The 24651-nt window shown below is 40.4% G+C and overlaps 5 protein-coding genes across 7 annotated transcripts; 4 read left to right on the plus strand and 1 right to left on the minus strand.

Moving 5' to 3' along the window:
- Positions 2025–3653, plus strand: LOC8074114 (cationic peroxidase SPC4). The gene is made up of 2 exons (XM_002456941.2): positions 2025–2629; positions 2747–3653. Exons 1-2 carry the CDS (start codon positions 2174–2176, stop codon positions 3377–3379), a joined length of 1089 nt encoding a protein of 362 aa, XP_002456986.1. The 5' UTR covers positions 2025–2173; the 3' UTR covers positions 3380–3653.
- Positions 4236–7536, minus strand: LOC8077409 (syntaxin-61). The gene is made up of 7 exons (XM_002459110.2): positions 7285–7536; positions 6570–6683; positions 6226–6339; positions 5823–5971; positions 4882–4972; positions 4738–4803; positions 4236–4520 (listed from the first exon to the last, which is right to left on the minus strand). Exons 1-7 carry the CDS (start codon positions 7336–7338, stop codon positions 4410–4412), a joined length of 699 nt encoding a protein of 232 aa, XP_002459155.1. The 5' UTR covers positions 7339–7536; the 3' UTR covers positions 4236–4409.
- LOC8074115 (thioredoxin Y, chloroplastic) lies at positions 7631–12170 on the plus strand. Of its 3 annotated transcripts, none has more exons than XR_002451331.1 (6): positions 7631–7963; positions 8594–8682; positions 9514–9691; positions 9795–9868; positions 11083–11127; positions 11924–12170. XR_002451331.1 is itself a non-coding variant. In XM_002456942.2 (5 exons), the coding sequence occupies exons 1-4, from the start codon at positions 7781–7783 to the stop codon at positions 9858–9860; spliced, it is 516 nt and encodes a 171-aa protein (XP_002456987.1). In that variant the 5' UTR covers positions 7631–7780; the 3' UTR covers positions 9861–9868; positions 11083–11255. The 3 variants fall into 3 exon arrangements, 1 of the variants encoding a protein (XP_002456987.1); XR_002451330.1 differs by lacking the exon at positions 11924–12170 and adding an exon at positions 11583–11791; XM_002456942.2 differs by lacking the exon at positions 11924–12170 and having other exon boundaries at positions 11083–11255.
- On the plus strand, positions 17592–18423 carry LOC110433992. Its single transcript, XM_021457372.1, has 2 exons — positions 17592–17924; positions 18011–18423. Exons 1-2 carry the CDS (start codon positions 17741–17743, stop codon positions 18148–18150), a joined length of 324 nt encoding a protein of 107 aa, XP_021313047.1. The 5' UTR covers positions 17592–17740; the 3' UTR covers positions 18151–18423.
- On the plus strand, positions 22333–23588 carry LOC110433346. Its single transcript, XM_021455247.1, has 2 exons — positions 22333–22794; positions 22955–23588. The coding sequence occupies exons 1-2, from the start codon at positions 22435–22437 to the stop codon at positions 23153–23155; spliced, it is 561 nt and encodes a 186-aa protein (XP_021310922.1). The 5' UTR covers positions 22333–22434; the 3' UTR covers positions 23156–23588.

The raw sequence follows: 24651 nt of genomic DNA on the forward strand, positions 1-24651 counted from the left end.
TCAGTGGTCGTCCTTCCCCAGCCCCATTGCCAGCGGATCTCGCTGATCCATTGAGGAGGCTGCGGATCCTGCAGCATCTTCGTCGTCCCCTCCGATAACGCCGCGGCCTCAACATACATATACTTTAATATACTTATCTTTTTATTAAAGTATATGTCCATACTTTATTCACACAAAAGCATATACGTCTATAAATAATTGATCATATACTCCCAAATACAAGTATTCAAATATACTCATTTTCTCATTAAAGTATATGTCCATACTTTATTCACACAAAAGCATATACATCTGTAAAAAATTGATCCGCTTTCTATGTTAATTTTTTCTGGCCAGGCGCTCCTCACAAACAGATCTTGTATAAACACATGAGCATCCAAATTAAACCTGTTTGCTCCACTAACGGGCCGCACCCCCCAATTCCCCGTTAACGTACGTCCGCGACTTCACCTCCCGTGCCTCTCTACAGAGGTGGGAGTAATTACTAGCAGGAGTGTGTGTGTGTGTGTGTATATATATATATATATATATATATATATATATATATATATATATATATATATATATATATATATATATATAACGCTCAAGAATATAAAGAAATAGAGAATATGATCAAATTTTTACTATATTTACACCTATAAGATAAAATCATATGCACTTACAAGAAAGTGCACCCTTCTTACGTGTGCTCTAGCTCCGCCACTCACTGAGCACAGACGCGCGGCGACGACTAGACTAGCTAGCTCGTGACCAAGCAGCTAGTAGCAGCAGAGCTAACACACCGTTGCAGTACGTACGTAGTGTGGTAGATCATAGACAGAGACCATATCCTAGCCCTTTTCTGTACACACGGATGATGATATATCGGAGAGCACAGGAACGGGCGCCGCTCACTGCATGCTGAAGTAACATATAATAAGTGTACAGTACGTGGTTGGTTGTGTGGTCGTCTCGTCAATCGGCGCTGGTGCGTGGTCGCGGAGAAGCCGCCACACGAGAGACGCTCAGCCCGGGTCGTGTGCTTTACACGCGGCTGGTTTTGTTGACGAGACCCCAGCAGCACTCGCCGCCCTTGGCTAGGGCCTTGTTTAGTTCCGAAAAGATTTCGGATTTCGGTACTGTTGTATTTTCGTTTGTTTGTGATAAATATTATTCAATTATGGACTAACTAAGATCAAAAGATTTATCTCGTGATTTCCAGTTGAACTGTGTAATTAGTTTTTGTTTTTGTCTATATTTAATGGTTCATGCATGTGCCGCAAGATTCGATGTGACGGGAAATTTTGAAAACTTTTTACTTTTTGGGGTGAACTAGATACTTTTGTTGCTGGCGGCATGCATGCATGCATGGTGTCAGTCGTCGGTAGAGAACGTGGCAGGGAACTTGGCCAAGCGTCGATCGTCTATCTGGTGTAATACATGCATGCGTCTACTCCAACCCATATTAAAGTTTGTAGTAGCCGCCCAACTGACTGCCATCGAGCGCGCCACTGCTTGACGCGCGCCTTTCAAGTTTGTACACAAAGCAGGCAAAGTCACGAGCACATGGCACCGCGCGCATATCATATTATATATATAATGCATGAATGCATGCCTACAGGCAGTTTGGCCAAGGTCTTGTTTAGTTCCCAAAAAATTTTGTAAAAATTTATCGAATCTTTAGACGTATGTATGAAATATTAAATATATATAAAAATAAAAACTAATTGCACAGTTTGGTCGAAATTGACGAGACGAATCTTTTGAGCCTAGTTAGTCTCTGATTAGATAATTTTTGTCAAATACAAACGAAAGTGCTACGGTGTCGATTTTGCAAAAAATTTTAGAACTAAACAAGGCGCAAGAGCACTCGTCCAGGAGATGACATATATCACAGTCACACAGCTCAGTCTTTTCCAGCATCTAGGGATATTCTAGCCTAACTTCTAGGTACGTAGGTAGCCGGCGACACCATTTTAACTTGCATTCCGCTTAATTTCACGCCAATATATATGGCATCGATCCTTGTTTGTTTGTTTAAAACTTTGTTAAAAAAACGAAATTTTACGTGTACAAGATGTGGGGACTGAGACCTGTCCACCGTATGTAGCCACAAAGCTAAGCCTCCAGTCCTAGATACCAGTACTAGTGCTGCTCTCCCTACACTCGCTCCCCCCTACGTGCTAGAGAGATGTCTCGTGCTCCTACGCTCGCTGCCGCTGCCGCGGTGGCGGCCGTCGTCCTCATCTGCTCCTCCTCAACGGCTACCGCGGCGGACGGCAACGCGAGGCAGCCGCCGCTGGCCCCGGGCCTGTCCTTCGACTTCTACAAGCGCAGCTGCCCTAAGGCGGAGTCCATCGTGCGGAGCTTCGTGCAGGACGCCGTGCGCAGGGACGTCGGCCTCGCCGCCGGCCTCCTCCGCCTCCACTTCCACGACTGCTTCGTGCAGGGCTGCGACGCCTCCGTGCTCCTCGACGGCTCCGCCACCGGGCCGGGAGAGCAGCAGGCGCCGCCCAACCTCACGCTGCGCCCCACCGCGTTCAAGGCCATCAACGACATCCACGACCGCCTCCACAAGGAGTGCGGCGGCACCGTCGTCTCCTGCTCCGACGTCCTCGCGCTCGCCGCACGGGACTCCGTCGTCGTGGTACATACCATACGCATGCATGCACAATTTTCTTCTTTTCGTTTCTTTTCTTTAACCTGTTGTTTGCTGCTCGCTCACACACCACCACATGCATGCCTCGATCCATTCCATATGCAGTCCGGCGGGCCGAGCTACAAGGTGCCCCTGGGTCGTCGCGACAGCGCGAGCTTTGCGACGCAGCAGGACGTCCTGAGCGGGCTCCCGCCGCCGACGGCCGCGGTGCCGGCGCTCCTCGCCGTGCTGTCCAAGATCAACCTGGACGCGACGGACCTGGTGGCGCTGTCAGGCGGGCACACCATCGGGCTGGGCCACTGCACGTCGTTCGAGGACCGCCTGTTCCCGCGCCCGGACCCGACGCTGAACGCCACCTTCGCCGGCCAGCTCCGGCGGACATGCCCGGCGAAGGGCACCGACCGCCGGACGCCGCTGGACGTGCGCACGCCCAACGCGTTCGACAACAAGTACTACGTGAACCTGGTGAACCGTGAGGGGCTCTTCACCTCGGACCAGGACCTCTTCAGCAACGCCCGCACCAGGGCCCTCGTCGACAAGTTCGCGCGCAGCCAGAGGGACTTCTTCGACCAGTTCGCCTTCTCCGTGGTGAAGATGGGGCAGATCAAGGTGCTGACGGGCACGCAGGGGCAGATCCGCACCAACTGCTCCGCACGCAACGCCGCCGGGACGACGATGCTGCCGTGGTCCGTCTCCGTCGTCGAGGAGGCTGCAGATGAGAGCCTCGGCGTGTTCTAGAACTAGGTGTGCCGGCCGGCGTCTGCTGGCTGCCGTGGTTAGCTACAGCTAGCCTTACGTACGTGGTCGGTCGGTGTCTACGCACGTGGTGCCTAATGGAGTTGGCAGGATGCAGCTACTAGCACTGGACTGCATGCATGCATGTAGTGCAGCAGCTAGCGCGCCACCAAAGCACTGCACCTTAATTAGCTTTGAGAAATAAAAGTGGCCATGGCAGAAAATCAGTCTATATATACTGTGCAAGTGTGCAGGTACCGATGGAGCTTTACTTTTATATCTTCAAGGCCCTGCTTGTGAGTTGTAATTATAATACTAGGATCACCCGTGCTCGTTGTTTTAGTGTTTGTTAACAGAGATGCAGCGCGTGTTAGTCTCAACAGAGAGAGCAGAGATACATTCCCAAACACACCCCCACTCAGCGTGGCAGATTGGCAGGCAACCAAAATCCGTGTGTAAAAGCTGTTAGCTGTCAAGCCTGTTTACGTGCAGCCATTCAACATGCAACCATTCAACAGTATTTTTTTTTCATAACTAATTAGCGAACATTCAACAGTATTTTTTTTCATAACTAATTAGCGAACAATTTTAACGATAGCTTTTCAACCAAACGAAGTACTCCCTCCGTCCCAAAAAAAGTGTCGTTTTAGAATTTCAGACATCTTATTTGATCATTCGTCTTATTCAAAATTTTTACATAAATATTATATATTTTGTTAAGACTTATTTTATCATTAGAGATACTTTGCTCATGATTAATTTATTTTGTAATTTATATAAAATTTTTGAATAAAACGAGCGGTCAAACACAATGTCTCAAAGTCAAAAAAAACGACACTTTTTTTGGAACAGAGGAGTATACTATAATTTCGTTCCAATGTATTCGATGATCTCTGACAGAATGACACGATTACAAGGAAAATTAGGATTTATAAAGGATCGGTAACTCCAGTACATATGTTTATGTTTCACCGCAACTTACAGTAGGGAGGCACGACAAATGGAGGAAAACTGAGGCCCCTGGTGCGCTTGGCTATGTCAAGAACACCGAAACGAAAAGAATAATGAACAGAACAACCAGGAATGCGATCAACATGATCTGACCCTTGATGCCAGCCTTCTTCATCACCATGGCCACTCTTTTCTGCACCACGAAATGGGACAAGACATTTTCGAGTTTCATTTTGTGATTGAATTCTTGGGGGTAAAGGAAGAAAATGGAAACACAGGTTATATGCAAGAATCTTAAGGTAAAGTATCCTATCCGGTCACTTCCCCCCACGGTCATGACACAAAGAAAGAACAGGGTATGCAAACAGGAACAATTAGAAGTTGCCATTGAAGATGGCGAAAGAGCAGACCTGCACAAAGTCAAGTCTGTTGGAAGTAGTCTCCATCTCCAAGCTTAAGTCATTAAGGATCCTTTCCTGTAAAACAGCCACATGTATTCTGGTTAAAGCTCCTGCACAACTCTACAAACTTTGCTACTTGTCAATAGCAATTACCTGTCCAGACAGCTCTTCGTGTATGGTTAGCCCTACGCCACCAATCCTTTGGACACTTTCACTGAGCTCATCAAGTTCTTCATCCTGCTGCCTGGGTAAATATATCAAATCAATGCAAAACATGTGAACTTAACATGGCTCACATGAACAATATATAACTATAGATATAATCTGCCTACGGAATTTGAGTTTAACCAGTGTACATTATTTCTATCTATATTCACAACTGAAGGAATAAACAAATATCACGAATGACATGATTGCGGTTGACAGCCTACTACCATAGTACACATCCATCTTCTCTTCCAGAAACAATAAAACACAACAGAGCTAATAAATGCCGTAAAACTATTGTAGATCAACAAACAGTTAACCTTGCTGCAAGAAGGAAAAGTCAGTACAGGCATAAACCAACAGAAAACATATGAAGTTATGATCTTCACACCCACATGGTTACCATGGTAAATATGCAACTACGAAATATGAGGTCTCTAATTCCAAGTTTAATCATCATCTGCATTTCTTTTACAACTTTTGACAGCTCAACAAAATGGTCTGAGATTCTGATATTCTAGCATGTCCATGACCTACTTACCACAAGAGAAAGCAACAGCTAAAAAAAAGTATTGTTACTTGCATTTACATAAAATTAATGATGATGTGCTGGTGGAAACACAAGAATCAGTGAGCAACAATAAGTAAACCAATGTAATATTCCAGGTGGAGAAGCGAAGACACTAACTGGAACAACTGAGGAGTAATACAAGGTTTATGTGCCACTAAAGCGAACTTTGACTAGGAAAATTAGCAAATTTATGAACTGTACACTACCTACGTACAATAGCCACAGCTCTGAGTTGCATGTGTTGAATGCTGAACAGGCAACATATTTCTAACAAACATGTTTGCAAAGTTCATTAAAAGTAACAAATTAAACTCACCTCATGAGTAGAAGCTGCCTATCTGATTCTGAAGAAATAAAGTCATCATTGTCTTGGGCAGAATAGTGGTTGGTCCTGCTTGTATCCTGGTATTTTGAAGTTGCTGCATTGCTCTTGCCCTTTTCAATAGCTCTCTTGACTGTACCAACCTGAATATGTTCATGAATAGAGTGTAAGTGAGGATCCATATTTAAAGTACATTGGCAACTGCAGAATTTGGAAGATGGTAATATATTATTCCTTATTTTCTATACCAAACAACAGGAAATCATGCAACCTGAAGTTGTGTAACTCATTCATGTTCAAAATATACCTCTTTGGTAATCCTAACAAATACATACAAGAACGATATTTCCAATCATCACATCACTGAAGAGTTGCTGCAATATGATCGAATGCATACCTGCTTACGAGCAGAACCAGTCCAGTTTCTTCGTCTGGAAAGCTCAACTTCATCAAGTCCATAGTATGCTGGATCCCTTGATGCGACTGAGATTGTCTTCTCCAGCTCATCTACCTTTCAAGTTTGAAAACAAGCAAGCTTCATACATCAAGAAAGTGGATACCATATCCCATAAATGGTAAACTAATACATTAGATGCATAACCTGATCTCACATAGGAATAAACATGGTAGCCCAAAAATGAACAAACAAGGAAAAGAATTGCATATCAACATTTCTGCTTAAAATTTCTTCTAAATGTACCAACAACGGAGTAATGACAACATCAAAGACTTGGTTACCACCTGCCACTCGATGCTTTCACAGCTGGTCAGAAGCTCCTTTGTCAAATGAACATATTCTCCTGTGTTTGAAGCAGTTTGCTCCCAGCGGTGGAAGGTACTTTGCAGTTTATCAATCTGAAACAAAAAATAAATTTATCCTGACGAACAAAAGAGCAACATCTAAACACAAACTTGGATGGGGCTATATGCCTATATGTTTCCAGGGCTTCAGTAGAGTTGAGCAACAGAAATGAAAATAGTCTTTATTCTCAGGAATAACTGGCAACCAGATGTAACTGCAAGATGGTGTGATATGTTTCTTAAACTATGAGAGACCATGAGAGTGAATAACAAAAGGCAAGCAAACAATTCGGGCATGAGTTACCAGATCAAGTAAATGCCTGAGCCTCTACTGTGAGAGTTTAGTGCTGCAGGTGTATCAAGCAGCGTCCTAGTCCTCATTCACCTATGTCTATACACAAAAATTGAGCCCATACTGCAAATTTAGATTTTTCGAGAGCATCAACGTCCCTAGCTGGTAGCTGCTTATTGGCCACTCCAGCATCTCTGTGTCCCAATTTGGTACAATTCGCGAACACGGTGAGAGTAGGCAACAGCGCTCGGATTTCCAACCTCTACCGATGCAGAACGACGGCTCGATGACGAAGGAAAGACTGACACTCACTTGCACAAATAATAAGAGCGTAATAAGGAGCGAGAGGGAAGTATGGATTACCGAGTCCTGGATCTCCTCCCGGACGATGTAGAACGGATCCTGCGCCGAGCTCATGGCCTCTCCAACGAGCGGATTCTATCGGATTGCTGGGCCTGGGCGGCTGGATGCCTAGATTTCCTCCCCACCAAACCCTAGCAAAATTTTTGGGGGCCAGGGGATTTGGTGCGGAGTCGCGGCGGAGACGACAGAGCGAGAGAGAGAGATCCCACTTCCACTGGTTCCTCGTCTCGTCTCGGTGACACTGCCACCAGGGGCCCGCCTGCTTTGCCGTGGCCGCGCTTGTGGACTCGGTGCACGGAGCACCCGGGTGTCGAAGTGGCGCTCCGGGCCCACCGCGCAGTGACTCTGAGTCGTCGCTCTCTTTCTTCCTCCGCGGCATTGGGAAAGGGAACGAGAGGCGAAGCAGATAAGAAAGAAAGCCAGCCGGCAAGGGGAGCCACACCGGCCGGCGTCGAGAAACCCTAGTGCGAGCGGCTCGACGACCCCTACCACCCTCATGGCGACCTTCGCTACCGGCAGCGCCACAGCGCGCGCGGCGCTGGCGTCGCCGACTCCGTGCCGGCCGGCCGCGCTCGCCTCGCGCCCGGCGCCGGCGCTGTGGATGCCGCTGCGCTGCTCGACGCCGGCCCTGGGCCTCAGGGGAGGGTCCGCGCGTTCTCGGCGGGGCGCCACGCTACGGGTGAGACCTGCCTGACATTCTTGCCCTGTACTCTTTGATTCTCCTTGCGTTCCGGACGAAGTAGTTTTGGCTACTGTGCCAGCCAATGGAAATTGGAATGGAGTGCTATGTGCGTATACAGCGGAATCGTTACTTTCGAATGTCGAAACAATCTAGGTCCACTGGCTGATGTCCAAATGCCTGAACTCTGTCCTGGACTCCTATGAGACATCCAATTTTATTTCTGCTACTGTATCAAAATTTCAGTTCCTAGTCTTAGACGTCTGGGAACTTGGTGTAGCTGGTATATATCCAGCTTTTTTGAAAAATGACCCTGGATCTTTTTAGGCTGTTAACCTTATGTATGTGAAAATTTATGCCATATATTAATAGCTATGACAATGTTTTTCCTTTTAATACTCATTGGAGTACTTTCCAGTTTTCTGAAATTGTAGTTTTGTTCTCATCCATTGTGTAGCTCTAGAACTGAGCAAGTGCCAATTGATATTATGTGCAATCTTTTTATGTGTGCTTATAGTCCTATAACTGTTTTCTGACATGTATCCTTTTCCATTAGGGCTGCGTAGCTCTTCTTTACCCCCTCAAAATGAGAACTTTCTTATTTTTTATCCGTATTTTATTTTTGGATAGGTGGAGGCTAAGAAGCAAACGTTTTCTTCGTTTGATGAGTTGCTGGAGAAGTCTGAGAAGCCTTTATTAGTTGACTTCTATGCAACTTGGTAAGTTACTTACTGGAAGTAGTGAAAGTGGTGGTGCCAAATGTCATGTTGAGCTATTTCAGTGCTCCCTACTAGATATAAGTTCTCTTCATTATTGTTGTGTTTTTAGGACTTTGGTGTGTTTCATGTTCTTGCCATTATGCCAAGGTGTCACCAACCATTTGGGAGGTGAACATTGCACTGGACTAGCATTGTGTTCATCATCTGTGTAAATCACATGCATAATATCTACCACCTCTTACCCTTTTTATTTTTGAGAAGATACCAAACTTTTGGTGAAAATTGAATAGTCTTTGCACTCCTTTTTGCACAAGTGGGGAGGAGCTGGAGAGGTTGGGTCTGTTTTTTCACTTTTTGTCTTTAGTGTTCACCATCTGGACTAACATGTTCAATTGTATTTCCTTCACAATTGGTATTTGCAATACCTCAAATGTGCCTAACTGATTTGAAACCCCCTGCTTTCTATGTTCTGGTACTGTTCATGATGATGTGCATGCTACTAATATTGTCCATGGATCTAACAAAAAAACATCACTATATGATTAGTTTGGTCATGTTCTGTTCATGATATTTTCATTGTTTCCTTCTGAGTTAGTGAGTTCTATCGAAATCCAGAAATCTTGTTTCATAGTGTACTCATCAAACATTGTCAACTCCTAGCGGACAGCTGTGTCTATTGGTTTGTTAGCTCCATTACACCATGCATATTAGCCTATTAGGAAGATAACTCATCATTCAACTAATTATGAGCAGTCTGTACACGAGCATTGCTCTCTGTCTCTACATAAGTCTGTAACATACAATTATATTTACTTTTGTTCTTTTGGTCAGGTGTGGTCCATGCCAATACATGGTTCCCATACTTGAAGAAGTCAGTGAAAAGTTAGGCGACAAAATTCAAGTTGTGAAAATTGATACCGAGAAGTACACTAGCATTGCAAGTCGTTACAGAATTGAAGCATTGCCAACTTTTATCATATTCAAGGATGGGAAACCTTGCTATCGCTTTGTAAGTGTTGAATGAAACAATCTTTTCAATTTTCATCAATAATTTAACTTGTGCTAATATACTATGCTTTTTCCCCCTCTCCCTTGTTCTTCGTGGCATTCAGGAAGGAGCATTGCCTGCAAACCAGATGATCGAACAGATTGAGAATGCTTTGGCAGTCACGAAGTAGCACATATGGTAAGCAGGGCAGGATCCCCCAAGCCCCCACCCCCCAACCCCCACCCACCCCCACAAAAAAAAAAGTGTACTTGGTGCTACCTCACAACATGTGCCTCTTCATGTTGAATTCTTTATATTGTTCATGAGGTTCTACTTCAACTGCGATATGAATAGGCATTTTTTCTTCGTAGTTACAATATGAAACTGTGATATTGTGAATCGATGAATCCTCTGCTTCTTGATGCAATACTGAACTGTAATTCCTTCTTCATCTTATCTTAGCTGCTCATATAAACCAATAGTGCTACCCAGCATAAATATTAACCTGGTCCTTCAATATTAGTAAAGATACTCCATCTGTCCCTAAAAGCTTCAACTCCTAGAATCTGTGTCAGACTGCCGGTCAAACTTTTTTAAGTTTGACCAACTTTATGAAAAAGTGCATCAATATCTATGATATAAGATGAGTATCTTATGAAAATATATTCTATGATATATCTAATGGTATTAATTTGGTACTATAAAACTTAGCATTTTTTTCTAGAAATTCAGTTAAATTTGACTTAGGACAACTCTAGAAGTTGCAACTTTCAGGGACAGAGGGGGTATGTTGAAAGAAAACCATGTTGAGGTCAGCCTGGGCGTTCGGTTCCTCGGTTCGGTTCTTCGGTTTTTGACATAAATTCGGTTCTCTGCAAATAGGAACCGATCGGTTCTTCACAAATCTTGAACCAAGCAAAATCGGTTTCGGTTAGTTCGATTCGGTTCCGGTTCTGACCGAACTAACCGAAAATTTACACAAGCATAAAAAAAGAATAGAAAAATAGGAAAAAAATATTTTTTAAAAAGCAAGATGTCGTTATTTAAAAAAAAATATGAGGATGTGAGGCTATGAGAAGGTGTCATTCACCTTTTATATTTAGGATTAAGGTGGTATTAGGCCTATGTTGTAAGGTTTATTGGGCTTGTTTTATGAATTTCGGTTATTTCGGTTAACCGAGCCTGGAAACCGAAACTTGATCGGTTAGTTCGGTTCCTGAGAACTGAGAACCGAACAGCTAACCGAATAATTCGGTTTCGGTTATTTCGGTTTCGGTTTCGGTTCTCGGTTATTTTTGCCCAGGCTTATGTTGAGGTGTGAGGTGCTTACATCTGCACTCCAATTATTTCTTTGTTGACTTTCATGATGTAGTTATTCTTACCAGCTGCTGAAGCTACCTTTTCTTTGGCAGACCATGCAAGTGAATGGATGCCCATTGAATCGTTTGTCACCAAAGGTAAATTGCTGGCAAGCGATGGGACATTTAGGATATGAAGGTGTACATCCAAGATTCAAACCTTTCATATCGTTTAGGCCTTGTTTAGTTCAATCCAAAAACCAAAAACTTTTCAAGATTTCTTGTCACATTGAATCTTGCGGCACATGCATACAACACTAAATGTAGATGGAAAAAATAACTAATTGCACAGTTTAACTGTAAATCACGAGTCAAATCTTTTGAGCCTAGTTAGTACATAATGGAATAATATTTGTCAAATACAAATGAAAGTGCTACAAAAGCGAAATCTAAAAAGTTTTCGCAGCTAAATAAGGCCTTAGTATGCTTTGTTTTGTAAAAATTATTCAATCACTAGATTTTTCTATCGTACAATGCGGTATTTGTGAATGGGAAGAAAAGCTGTCGTTTTCATGCTGTATCCTTTGTCCTGATCTGAGCCGTACTATTTGAAGGCATGAGGACGATAAATTATTCTTCTTTCCCTGCTGTATCTCACTTCGGGTGCGCGTGATTGTGGATTCCAGCATCTATCTTCATTAGAATATCTGTTTGTGTAGCTAATAAGCAAGTGTCCAATATACCTTTAAGATTGTCTTCTCTCCATTCCTGAAACCTGCAAAATTCTCTGATCTTTTTCTGGAGTAAATATTAGACTTAGTAATATAGTGCTTTGCTGCTGGGCTTGGAGGATTTTTCTTTCTGATGAATCATGCACGGAGTAGATGAGACTTCTTTGCTTAGTGGAAAACTTGTGTTCCTGTATAAAAAATGCAATTGACTGAGGATATAATAGGAAGTGGCACTGCTGTGGATACCTGAGAGGCGAGATAGTTCTTCTGGCTCTATTCACCCAAAGGCATCAGTTGAATACGAGTGCCATACTTGTTTTTGCAATATGTCCTGTTGTAAAGAAGTCCTCATCCTGATTACGGAGAATCTGAAATGAGATTAAGAGTCCATTTTCTTTTCAGTTTTCACATGGAAGATATACATTTTTTATTTAAAGAAACAAATAAAGGGGACGTACTTATTCTTTGACACTGAAAGATATATCAGTTGTTGATAGCTCCCATTGGCAAATTATCGCATGCCTTTCCAGAAAGAGAAAACGTGTATGGAAGAATCTTACCCTTGCTTATCACCTCTATAATCTCCATCTTAACGACAAATGTAGCTGCACCAATTTTCTTTAGTGCAACTAGTTTTTCTTTTAAAAAAAATAATCTTGGGTTCAGATGGATGTAAACTGTATGTTTTTTTTTAATATATACTAAGCCAAATTCCACAACACCATCTGAATTTAGATCCCCCTTTGGAACGAAGGAAATTTTCCTGTTTCTTGCGTTTTCTTGTGAAAATGAATTGATTCATGCAAAATAGTGAAATTCTTGTGTGATTCTAGAAAATTCCTGGTTCCAAAGGACCAGCCAATGTGTTGGGATTTCATGTTTGTCTTAGGGTTTTTTTTTTTCAACTCGCTGTTGTATATGATAGATCATTGAATTGAAGGAAAATAATTGGAGGTTCAGCATCAGGTTCGGGCGTTGTCACAGTGTTGATATTGCCCAAATACAAAAAATGCTTATTATTATTATTATGGTGCGCTGTCACAATCATTGTAGCAAGAACTGATTGAAAAGAAGAATAAATTAGTTACAGTGTGCTGGAGAAAGAAATGCTTTCAATCGGCAAAATATCGCATGCTATTTTCATGAAGAAAAATATCACATGCTATTTTCAATTGGAATCTTTGCAGGTCACCTCAGTTGTCTAAGTGATAGATGTAGCTGCGCAAATTGTTTTTAAGTGTCACTTAGTTTCTTCTTTTTAAAACGTGTGTGGACCACAAAATTTTGGAGCCACCGGCCCGCTGGATAATATTTTTGTTAACATTCGCAGTGATAAACCAAGACTAACGTCACAATCACAGTGATAAATAAAAACAAAAACTAATTGCACAATTTGTCTGTAAATCGCGAGACGAATCTTTTAAGCCTAGTTACTCTATAATTGGACAATGTTTGTCAAATAAAAATAAAAGTGCTACAGTGTCAAAATTCAAAAACTTTTCAGATCTAAACAAGGCCTAAGCTTAATTTTGCAATAATGTATGAGTTTAAAATTCCATTAAAAACGCCCACTTCTGTAAATCCTACCGAGTCACTAAATTTGATATGATTGCGATTTCGCCACTCCCCCTCCTCCCCCTCCCCCTAGCGGTTTTCAGCACCGGTGGTTGTACATGACAAATATTGAAGGAAAATAAATTGAGTTTGCTGGAAGCATCAGGTTCGAGTATGTGCCATAGTCTTGATTATTTCCCAAATATAATGATATTTTCACAATTATGATAGCAAGACTTGATTGAAAGAAGAGTTAAGCTTTACTCATAGTTACTTCACTCTCCCAAAATATGAGGACTTCGGGCCTTTAAATTTATCCCATTATGCCATCTAATTAAAACCAGCCAATAATATTAGGGCATCTCCAAGAGTTTTTGTAAATCTCACTCTCTAAATTATCATTTAGAAAACTATTTCTAAATCGCTTTCTATATTTCTTTACTCTCCAACAACTTTTCTGTCTCTCATGCGCACTCTAGAGAGTCATTCTAGTCTTCTATTTTTGGCTAGCGAAAAATCCAAAATAGAAGATGGCTTGCATAACCATTTAGACAAGTTGTTGAAGGTTAATTTTTCACCAAAATCTCTATTCCTAGCATTTAGGGAGGATTTAGAGAGTCTCTTGGAGTTGCTATGCGGCATGGATTAGCCTAGCAGATTGGAATTAAAGCCAATGAGGAGATAGCATGCCTGTTTAATGAGACATGATGAAATTTTTCTTTGCTAGTTAACTTGTGATTAAAATTTCTAGAAATCCTTGTTTAATTTTGGGATGGAGGGAAGTATTTGGCAAATCATAGCATCCTATTTTGAGAAAGAGATAAACAGAATGCATTGGAATCTTTGATTATTTAGCTTTTTGTAGTCTCCATCTACTTGGTGACAAATGTAGCTACACCACTTGTTTTAAGTGAACACTAGTTTTTCTTTGGAAAACCCCTTGGAAATCTTGGAACGTGATAGATAATATATCCTTGGTAATATTTACATTTTTTAATAAATTAAGCTTAGCTTCACAATACCATCTGACTTTATGTTCCACCAAAACATCAACTACATCCTATAGTCCTGCTGAGTTGTTAAATTTTGATATAATAAAATTGTTGGGTTTAATTTCCCATAGTGTTTAGAGCTCGTCATACATGATTGGTTATTGAAGGAAAATAAGTTGAGCTTGCTACAAGCATCAGGTTTGGATATTTATCACAATCTTGGTTATTTCTAAAACAAACGGTGTGGTCATTATCATGATAGCAAAAGTTTACTAAAAGAAGAATTACTTTACTCCTAGTTACTCTCTATATCCCAAAATATAAGGACTTTTGGCGCTTAAATATCTCAAAATATAAGGACTTTTGATAAGTGTGATTAAAACTAACCAATTATTGAATGTGATTATATAGCCCAAGATAATTGCTAATTAAGCCAATCAGGTGCTAGCCTGTCTATTTAATGAGGAAGCATGATGAACTTTTCCTTTGGTACTTAGTTTTTCAAAAATATTTTTGGACGTCTTTATATGTTGGTTTCATAGAGTAGGTGGCAAATTGTCGCATGCTATTGTATTCCCTCCATTCACAAAACAATGCAGTTCTTGCTTTTTAAGAAGCCAAATATTTTAATATTTGACTAAATTTATATAAAAATTAATACAAAATAAGTATCATTATATTAGTTATAGGATATATTTTTATAATAAATTTATTTAGAGATATGAATGTTAATACTATTTACTATAAACTTGGTCAACCTTGAGGTAGTTTGACTGGCATGAATCCTGCAATTGCATTGTTTTGTAGACGGAGGGAGTAAGAAAGAGAGAAAACAATGTGCATTGTAATCTTTTGCTTATTGTTGTAGTAGTCTCCATCATAGTGAAAAATGTAGTTGCACCATTTGTTTTAAGTGAGGACTAGTTTTTTCTTTGAAAACATTATGTACACTTAGAAATCTTGGAGTCATCTAGAAAATATATCTTTGAGAATTTATGGTTTTTATTAATAAACTAAGTTTAACTTCAAAATAACATCCGAGTTCAAATTCTATGAAAATAGTCGTTATACTTTGTAAAGCCTACTGAATTATTAATTTTCTATATAACGATAAATCATTGAAGAAAAATAAAGTGGAACTTGCTAGAAGCAACCAGTTTTTGCGTCATTACAATGTTGAATATTTCCCAAATTAAATAGGATGAAATTGTCGCAGTCGTGATAGTAAGACTTGTTAGTGTGATAGAAAAGAAAATACTCCCATTAAATTATCGCTTATTGTTGTTGTAAGAAAGAGAGAAAACGATGTGCATTGAAATACTCCCTCTATCCTAAATTATACATTCCAAGAATCATGGAGAGTCAAATTATCTTAAATTTGACCAAATTTATATAATAAAATAATAACATTTATGATATCAACTAAGTACCATTAAATTATTTATTAATTATATTTTCATAGTATATCTACTTGATCTCATAAATTTTTATAATTCTTTCTATAATTTTTGTCAAACTTAAGATGCTTTGACTCTCCAAAATTCTTGTAATGCCTTATAATTTGGGATGGATGGAGTATTTGCTTATTGCCTCCCTCTTATAGTGACAAATGTAGTTGCATCGCTCATGTTAAAGTGGCAACTAGTTTTATTTTAAAAACACTGTGCACACTTGGGTCTTGGGTCATGTAGATAATAGTCACTTTGTCCTAAAATATAAGGTATCGAAACATTCAAAGTTATTCTAAATTATAAGAGATTCTATATGAACAAATCCTTCTAAGGCAACATTCACATGTACCTACCATTAATATCTATCACTAACTTAAATGAATTAATCAGAAAGGGTGTACCACATAATATGTCTTAAAATTGCGTGGATACTTTATATTTGAGGACAGAATGAGATACATCTTTTTGTAACATTTATGGTTTTATAAATAGACTAAGCTCAACTTCACAATACCATATGAGTTTAAATTCCATCAAAATAACAATTATATGTTGTAAAATCTTGCTGAATTGTTAATTTTTTATATGATGGAGATTTCGGTTTTCCCCTAATTTTTATAACGCTGCTGTACATGATAAAAATCATTGAAGGAAAAGTAAAAGTGGAACTTGATGGAGAAGCATAAATTAGCGTTGTCACAATCTTGATGGTTGCCCAAATTAAATAGGACAGAATTGTCGCAATCATAATAGCAAGGCTTGATTGTAATTTACGGTGTGCTAGAAAAGAAAATGCTCCTAATTAGTAGTGTAGTTGACAATTTACTTTACTATAAATAAGGTCAGTCTCAATGTATAGTTTCATGACACAGTTACCAAGACTATAAACTAGGTAACCGAGCCATATGAGTTTCATGGGGATGAAACTCCTCTCTCATCTGATGAAACTCTTTTATTTAATGACTCTGCTAAGTCAGCAATTTTGCTTATATGACACCCTATTTAATGTGCATGACACTAAACATGCATTGAGAATAGACGCCTTGTAAAGGGATGCGCCACTTCTTGTCTAGCTTATATTATATAATTGAGATATCGTCCATTCAACAAGAAGAATAGAATTGACTTTACCGTTGCCATCCCTAGTGGGTCATGTGCATTATTGCCTATTGGCCTCTTGCCACGAATGATTCCCACCTGTTCTTGAGGAATCTCTCACGTATATACTTCCTCTACTCATGAAAGAAACACAATTATAGGATCTATGCCGACCAAACTAGCTCAAGTTTGATTAATTTTATAGTAAATATTATTAATATTTATGTCTCAGAATAAATTATTGTAAAAATATATTCCATAATTAATATAATGATCAATACTTTTTATATAAATTTAGTCAAGTTCAAATGATTTGACTCTTCAAAAAACAAGAATTTTATTTATTTATTTTTGACGGAAGGGAGTGTAAACATAATATATATGCAATACAGCAGGCATACAACATGTTGTTTTTGTTTCGTGTCCTTGGCATTCAGTCGGCTTCGTTTACACCCATTTTTCAACAAAACTACAGCATGTCCTTTTCAGAAAGAGGGAAAACAACAACCCCCACTATTGTAATATTTGTTTGTCACCTCTGCAGTCTCCATCTATCTTAATTTAGTGGCAAATGCAGCTACCACAATTTTCTTCAAGTGTAAAAAAAGGTATATATATGAACGTGGTTGCTGGACCATCAGGGTTTCAGGTGCATTCACAATCTTGATTTTTTTTTGTAGCGCAACACTGTATTGTCAGTTGTCACAGTCTTGATTGTTGAACTGCCCAAATAAGAAAACCAACAGTTAGATCAAATAATTTCAGTATAAACATAGTGGGGACCTCTCGTCAAAAAAAAAAAAAAAGACCGATCATCAAGAGATTGTTCTTATCCATCCGTCTATCAGCGCTAGCTATATCATCCTCACCGTTCATCGTCGATCGCCCCATAAATAGTGCCGCCCTTGCATACATTTGCTGCAGAAGCGAGAGCAAACTCACCGAGATGGCCGAGTTTTTCCACGCCGGCAGGACCAACACCGACGACTGCTACGACGCCGGCAAGCACATGCACGGCAGCAGGAGGGTGTACGGACACGACGACGCCAGCGTACGCCGACGACTGCTACAACGGCGGCGAGCTGGGCGCCCTCGCCGCCGGCGCCGCCTCCGCCTCCGCCTCCGCACTGGTAAATATATATAATGATGATATAATGCATGTAAATCCTAGCTAAATAACATCTGGCCGGTTCTGGTCTGGTCTGGTGTGATGTAGAAGGAGCAGAAGGAGGCCAAGCAGCGCAGCAGGGCGCACGACAGCCACTTCTGTCACCACTAGAGATCGTCGATCCGATGAACTATTCATGGCCTGCATGCATCGTCTTCCTGCTGGCTGCTGAGGCTGTGAGCTTGTAGCGTGTGCCATGCAATATGCATGGCAGCGCGCGCATATATATGTGCCCATCTACCTGCGTGTCATCCCCTCATCGTCGTCTGTATAAATAAATAAAAGTAAATAAGAGCAGATGTGCTGCTGCTCAGTCCTGCTGCTAGTGTGTAACGTTTGCAATCTACAGTACAAGCGCGCATATGCACATAATATACGGTGCCCTGTCGTGTCGCGTACTTCCATATCTTCTGCAGTGTGTAACTATTGAGATGCAATAGTATATATATTGTCTGTTAATATATGGAAGTCATCTCGTTTAATTGAATAGCTATAACTGCCATATGTATTTTTATTTAATTCAAGTTATTTAAGATCAAAATTTTAAAATATTGACTATTAAAATCTTTTAAAATAGATACTCACTACCAGAAGGCAGATTATCCCTTGGCAGCCAACAATTTCAATTTCCTTGATAGCCAACTTGAACCCCCATGGAATACATTCTTACCTTAGGGGTTATAAGAAACCTCCAAAGAAATGCATATTCTAGAGTACTAAACCAAACCGCCAAGGTAATTGGTCATTTGCTTGAGTCTAGTCCAAACGTTCCTTGAGTATTATTACAAACTGTGAAGATAATTATTTATTTTCTTGGCTATTATTTGAAATTTCCAATGTATAATTCATATATTACTTGAGTCCTATTCAAAACCACCAAGGCGCCAAAGTAATTCATATTGCCTTGAGTATAATTGAAAGCTATCAAGAAAGTGCTAGTTTCCTAGGGTACAAAAGTAAATAATCATTGTAGCTGCCAAGAGAAAGTCGTGCATTTTCTAGTCATTACCACCAGTATAATAGACTCATTGCAACCTTGTTAGTGCTCCCTTGGCACGTTTGTGGAATGAAATAAGTTTTTTTTTCCATGGTACATTAATCCAACAAATGGTACAATTTTGAGTCATTATCAGAGACAAATGGTACAATTTTGAGTCATTATCAGAGAATGCATAGTAGCACTTAGCTTGAGATGTCTAGTTAGTTTTTGGATGAAGACAAAGTTTATATCAAAGTTGCAGAGCTTGAAGAGATCTTTAGCTTTGTAGTTGATGATATTTTCAATTGAAACCATTTAGAGTCCAAAAATTATGTTTCAAGTTCTCATAGCTTTGAAATTCATTTTTTTTTACTTTCCAAAGAACTCAGGTGGAGATACAACCTAAATAAAAGTTATAGTACTCGATATGATCTAAAAATTTTTAGGTTAAACTATTTTTTCATTTAGGATTTCAAATATTAATTACAAGATTCACTAAAGTAAAAGCAAAATAAAATAATCATTCACTTAATCACTAGTTACTTTGAGGTGTAGTGGTAAGTGTGCTTCACATGTACTCCCTCTATTATGTAATACAGGGCGTTCTAAAAATTTTAAGATAATTTAAGAGAACAATTAAATAACGCATGTACCCATGGATTGTTCTAATTATAGAATTTCTTCTCAAATCATGGCTTTCTTTTTAACAAACCTTACCAAATCAAAATATAATCATTATATAGATTGTATTATATTTCAATACAAATTTTAAAAGCCACAATGCACTTTATTTCATAATAGAGGGAGTATATTCTTGGGGTCATCGGCATGCAAGAAAATATATATTTAGGCATTTGGCGACTATTATAATTTACTTGGCGGTCATCAGCACTCAAGAAAATATATATCTTGGGGCTCTTCATTTCCCTTATAATGTGAAAAAATTGACCACATTTTTGTTTTCTTAGCGGAGAAACCCCCAAGAATATCATTGTGGTGGTCGCCTAATCGAATTTGCCTTACTGTCTATCCTTGGCGATCCTTCTTTGAGGATCAGTCACCACAAATGATTTCCATGATAGACGATGTTAAGACAACTTGTTCATCTATCATTTCTCCTAAGTAAAAGTGTTTGAACTTTTACGCTACCATCAATACCTAAAATCTTATACACACTACTACTGTATATTAATTTTAGACGCACCGCCTCATGAGTCATGACCTCAATCTTTTTTTCTAAAACACTGTCTAATTGAACATTATCGTACCTTGACACTTTGACAAGAAGGTGATTTTTTACCTTTCAGGACATGTGCTCTCAGCCTCTCAAAGCACATTTAACTTTATCACTTTGACAATGACATCCAAACCTAGTTTCGGCCATTTCTGTCTAGCGGTTTGCAGTTCACTATATATTCAAACTGTTCGGGCCTGTTCATTGAACGATGCTCTGAGCAGGTCTGGTCGGACATACCATCTTTTCTTTTAGGTGATTTTCGAACGACCATTATTTAAGAGGGTCACCTCTAAAAATATTATTTTTATAGACTTGTTTGCATACTCAGATCATACCTAGAAACTCTAGAAACTCGAGTAGGAACGAAATTTTTGTACTAGCAATTTCAATGCGGCCCATACTCTCTTCCCTCTTTTCTCTTCCTTTCCTCACAGTCAAACTCCTTGGCCAGTGACTCAGCTATTCTCTCTTTCGAGGCAAGCATGGAGAAGCAGCGGCATAAAAGTTTTGGTTGTGTCCAGACGAGTTGTGCGGGATAGGCATATATTATACTACCTTCTTTATAAATTGTAAAATATTTTAGCTTTTTTTTAGATACATTACTTTTACTATGTATTTAGACATAGGGTCATATTATATATCTAAGTACATAGCAAAAGTTATATATTTAGAAAAATCAAAACGTTTTATAAGTTGGTATACAGAGAGTACTAGATATATAGTAGATACCGATACAAGATCCCAGCATATATTTCTTGGGGCATATTATTTTCTTTGTGTAGGGACTGTAACGCCTACAAGAGAGAGAAGGGGGGGGAGAGGTTGAATTGACTAACTTAAAATCTACTTTTAACTATAACCTCTAATTACTGCCTAGTCAAACCTATGCAATAAAGTAATCTATTTATATTGCAACTACGGTTTCGCTAGATGTGTGTCGCTATCTCTACTACAAAATATTCACCTATTTTTAGAGGCAATTGACATAAAACAATTGCTCCAAAAATTATACTTTTAGGGGGGGCGCAGTTTCTTATGTCAACTTTTCCTTAAAATAGGTGTATTTCTTTTTTTTTTGAAACCAAATAGGTGTATTTCTATGTGCAGTTGACTTACTTAATCGTCCTTAATAATAAATAGATTACCAGTGACCAGGTACCGTAGCCTGACTGGTGCTAAGAGGTTATCGTACTGGTGATGAAGAATCTGAAATGAGGGTAGGGGTTACGGGCACATTATATTTCGTTTCAGTTTTCACACGGCCGGAGAGTTTTTACATTCCTTTTCTTTTTGTTTGCTTAAAGAAAAGCAACGCAAACGACGGTATGTATAGTACAATAATATTCTTCGACACTGAAAGAAGTAGAAATGGAATTGATGTGTCGTCATGTCTTGGCAGCAAGAGTTCCTGAAAGAAGAATAACTTTACATGAGTGCTGGAAAAAAAATGCTCCCGGCCGGCCAGTTGGCAAGTTATCGCATTCCCTTTTCTGAAAGAGAGAAAGCAACGCGCGCGCATTGGCATCTCGACGCCTGCATGCGCATATCATCTATCTCGGTGATAAATTTAGCTACACCAACAGCTTTTAATTAGTACGCATCGACTAATTTTTTCCCTTTGATTTGAAAACATTGTGTGTACTGAACTTCGGAAATCTTTATGTGTACGTCATATATTTTGTAACAATATTATTTATGGTTTTTTATATACAAAAGTTATGAAGCTGAATTTCACAATACCATTCGAAATGAATTTTTTCGCTTTGTAACATTTATAATTAATAATGCAGGATTTACATTTCCTGCTGATGAACTCACTGTAGTTTATTTTTGAGGTGTGTAGAGATAAGAGGAGTTTGCTGAAAGCATCAGGTTCGGGCATTATTGCCACACAAATCTTGGCCAAATATATACCCCCAAATAAACCGCTAATTAAAAGGCTAGCTTTCATTTCATTTCCAACAAAAGTTCATGCAAATATATAATTAATAACTATAATTTAAATTAATAATTATATATTAAATTAAAAGGATTGGGATGATAAGCTAGCCATCATAACATCCGTCATGAAATTGTTCTCATCCGCCAAATCCTGACCGTCCGTCCATCGTCACGGCCTGCCAGCCCGCGATCATCATCGCTCTATAAATAGGTGCGCTCCGTTTGCTGAGCAAGAGGCAAACGCCTGCACTAGCGCTAGCAGCAATCCATTGTGTGTAATTAATTGTAACCCGGGCCGGCCCGACACTGCACGAGATGGCCGACTACTACCACGGCGGCAGGGCCAGCATGTACGACGACTGCTACGACGCCGGCAGGCACGGCGGCGGCAGCATGAAGGCCTACTCGCGCACCGACGAGTACTATGACAACGTGCAGGACGACCGCATCAGGATGAGGCCCGTGTACGCCGACGACGACTGTACTGGCTACAACGGCGGCGGCTACGGCGCCGGCAGGCAGACCGCCGTCTACACTACTGACGAGTACTCCCGCGGCGGCGGCTATGGCGGCTACGGCGGCGAGCAGGAGCACTTCAAGAGAGAGGAGAGGGAGCACAAGCACAAGGAGCGCCTCGGCGAGGTGGGCGCCCTCGCCGGCGGCGCCTTTGCCCTGGTAATTAACGTAGCTACCATAATTATTAATCTTGATCGATCGACAAGTGTGTGTGTATATATATATATATATATATATATATATATATATATATATATATAATTCCAGCTGATGGAACGTACGGTGCGCATGCATGAATATATATACTCCTATGTTGCAGTACGAGGGGCACCGTGCGACGAAGGACCCGGCGAACGCGCAGAGGCACAAGATCGAGGCCGGCGTGGCGGCGGCGGCGGCGCTGGGCGCCGGCGGCTACGCGTACCACGAGCACCGCGAGCAGAAGGCGGCCCACTACGAGACCAAGCAGCAGGCGCCGGAGCACAGCCACAGGGTGCCGCACGGCTACTACTGCAACTGAAACTCATCCGATCGATCGATGCATATGCAGATGCAGATCATGCAGATGGACGATCGAACGAATGCATCAGCATCAACTCGATCCTATGGACTGCCGTACGTACGTACGTACGTACTATACGTGCGTGTAAGTAAATAAGAGCAGACGTGACGTGTGTGTTGCTCACTACTCATACTTATTTGCAAAATAATAACTAAGCGCATGCTTCTGCAGCGTGTAATAAACGATCACTATTAGGCCTTGTTATTTGGATGTAGTCGGATTCGTATCAATCCACATGTGTTAAAGGTGGATTGGAGTGGAACTTAAACTAAATTCCACCCCAGTCCACTCCAACACATGTGGATTGAGATGAATCCGACAATATTCAAACAAGGCCTTAAATGTATTGATGCATGCAATTAAACTATGTATATATTGTGTGTTAATGTCAGCCATCTCTGTCAGAAAAAAGAATACGATTCTGGCTTCATCGTCCTAGTCAAATTTTCTAAAGTCTAACCAGATTTAGACAAAATTGTATCAACATCTAAACTTTTATATAAATTAACAATGTAAAAATGATTTATTATGAAAAAAATCTTCCATAATATATATGTAACAAATTTCATGTATTGTGTATTATGAAAAACATGCACCTAATTTTGAGAATTTATCGAGCAAACTTTTTAAACTTTTGATTACTATAATCACTACAAAAAAATTAAATATTCTTATAGCATCCAGAATTTATTGAGCTTGAGGTGTGAATAAATGAAACCACCAAGTTTTCGTCTAGCTATTTATAAATAGAAGTCCCCGAAAGCCCCATCGATGACTTGTTAAGGGCACTCACAATGCAGACTCTATCATAGAGTCTAAAGTTATTTATTACCTCGAACAATGTGGACTTGGAGTCTAAATAAGACTTGGAGTCTTATTTTTTCTACCTCTTTCTTCAATAAATATGCTGCCACATCAGCAAAATACCATAAATAATATGTAATTAAGTGTCTTGGACTCTGTGATAGAGTCTTGCATTGTGAGTGCCCTAATGAAATCCAATAGAACAAATCAAATCCAATACAAATCAAATTCAAATCAAACCATCATATATACATATATATATATATATATACACACTCTAGATCAAGGACCAAATACATGGCAATTCAAGGCACCGACAATGTATAGAAAAAAAAAAACCAAAAACAAACAGAGCCTCACCCGATGTCGCCGGCCACAATCAACAATGCTGACACCCCCACCCCCCCCCCCCCCCGGGGACACAGCCTCGCCCTCGCCTGCCGCCGTCCGGCACGCGCCCTCGCCTACCGCTGCCCGGGACACGGCCTCGCGCTCGCCTGCCACTGCCCAGGATGTGCCCTCGCCTGCCGCCGCCCGGGACACGGCCTCGCGCTCGCCTGCCGCTGCCCGGGACGTGCCCTCGTCTGCTGCCGAGCCGCAAGCTACAGAGCACTGATGGGATGAGACGCAGTGTGGAGATGGTTGAACTC

The sequence above is a fragment of the Sorghum bicolor genome, chromosome 3 (genome assembly GCF_000003195.3).
Source record: "Sorghum bicolor cultivar BTx623 chromosome 3, Sorghum_bicolor_NCBIv3, whole genome shotgun sequence".
Taxonomy (NCBI): domain Eukaryota; kingdom Viridiplantae; phylum Streptophyta; class Magnoliopsida; order Poales; family Poaceae; genus Sorghum; species Sorghum bicolor.

Excerpts from the sequence above, each read along its gene's own strand:
- LOC8074114 (XM_002456941.2), top strand. The coding sequence starts at position 2,174 with ATGTCTCGTGCTCCTACGCTCGCTGCCGCTGCCGCGGTGGCGGCCGTC. Across the intron at positions 2,630-2,746 it reads CACGGGACTCCGTCGTCGTG|TCCGGCGGGCCGAGCTACAA; the intron begins GTACATACCATA and ends TTCCATATGCAG.
- LOC8077409 (XM_002459110.2), bottom strand. The coding sequence starts at position 7,338 with ATGAGCTCGGCGCAGGATCCGTTCTACATCGTCCGGGAGGAGATCCAG. Across the intron at positions 6,684-7,284 it reads GGGAGGAGATCCAGGACTCG|ATTGATAAACTGCAAAGTAC; the intron begins GTAATCCATACT and ends TTTTTGTTTCAG. Across the intron at positions 6,340-6,569 it reads GTGAAAGCATCGAGTGGCAG|GTAGATGAGCTGGAGAAGAC; the intron begins GTGGTAACCAAG and ends CAAACTTGAAAG.
- LOC8074115 (XM_002456942.2), top strand. The coding sequence starts at position 7,781 with ATGGCGACCTTCGCTACCGGCAGCGCCACAGCGCGCGCGGCGCTGGCG. Across the intron at positions 7,964-8,593 it reads GGCGGGGCGCCACGCTACGG|GTGGAGGCTAAGAAGCAAAC; the intron begins GTGAGACCTGCC and ends ATTTTTGGATAG. Across the intron at positions 8,683-9,513 it reads GTTGACTTCTATGCAACTTG|GTGTGGTCCATGCCAATACA; the intron begins GTAAGTTACTTA and ends TCTTTTGGTCAG.
- LOC110433992 (XM_021457372.1), top strand. The coding sequence starts at position 17,741 with ATGGCCGAGTTTTTCCACGCCGGCAGGACCAACACCGACGACTGCTAC. Across the intron at positions 17,925-18,010 it reads CCGCCTCCGCCTCCGCACTG|AAGGAGCAGAAGGAGGCCAA; the intron begins GTAAATATATAT and ends GGTGTGATGTAG.
- LOC110433346 (XM_021455247.1), top strand. The coding sequence starts at position 22,435 with ATGGCCGACTACTACCACGGCGGCAGGGCCAGCATGTACGACGACTGC. Across the intron at positions 22,795-22,954 it reads CCGGCGGCGCCTTTGCCCTG|TACGAGGGGCACCGTGCGAC; the intron begins GTAATTAACGTA and ends CCTATGTTGCAG.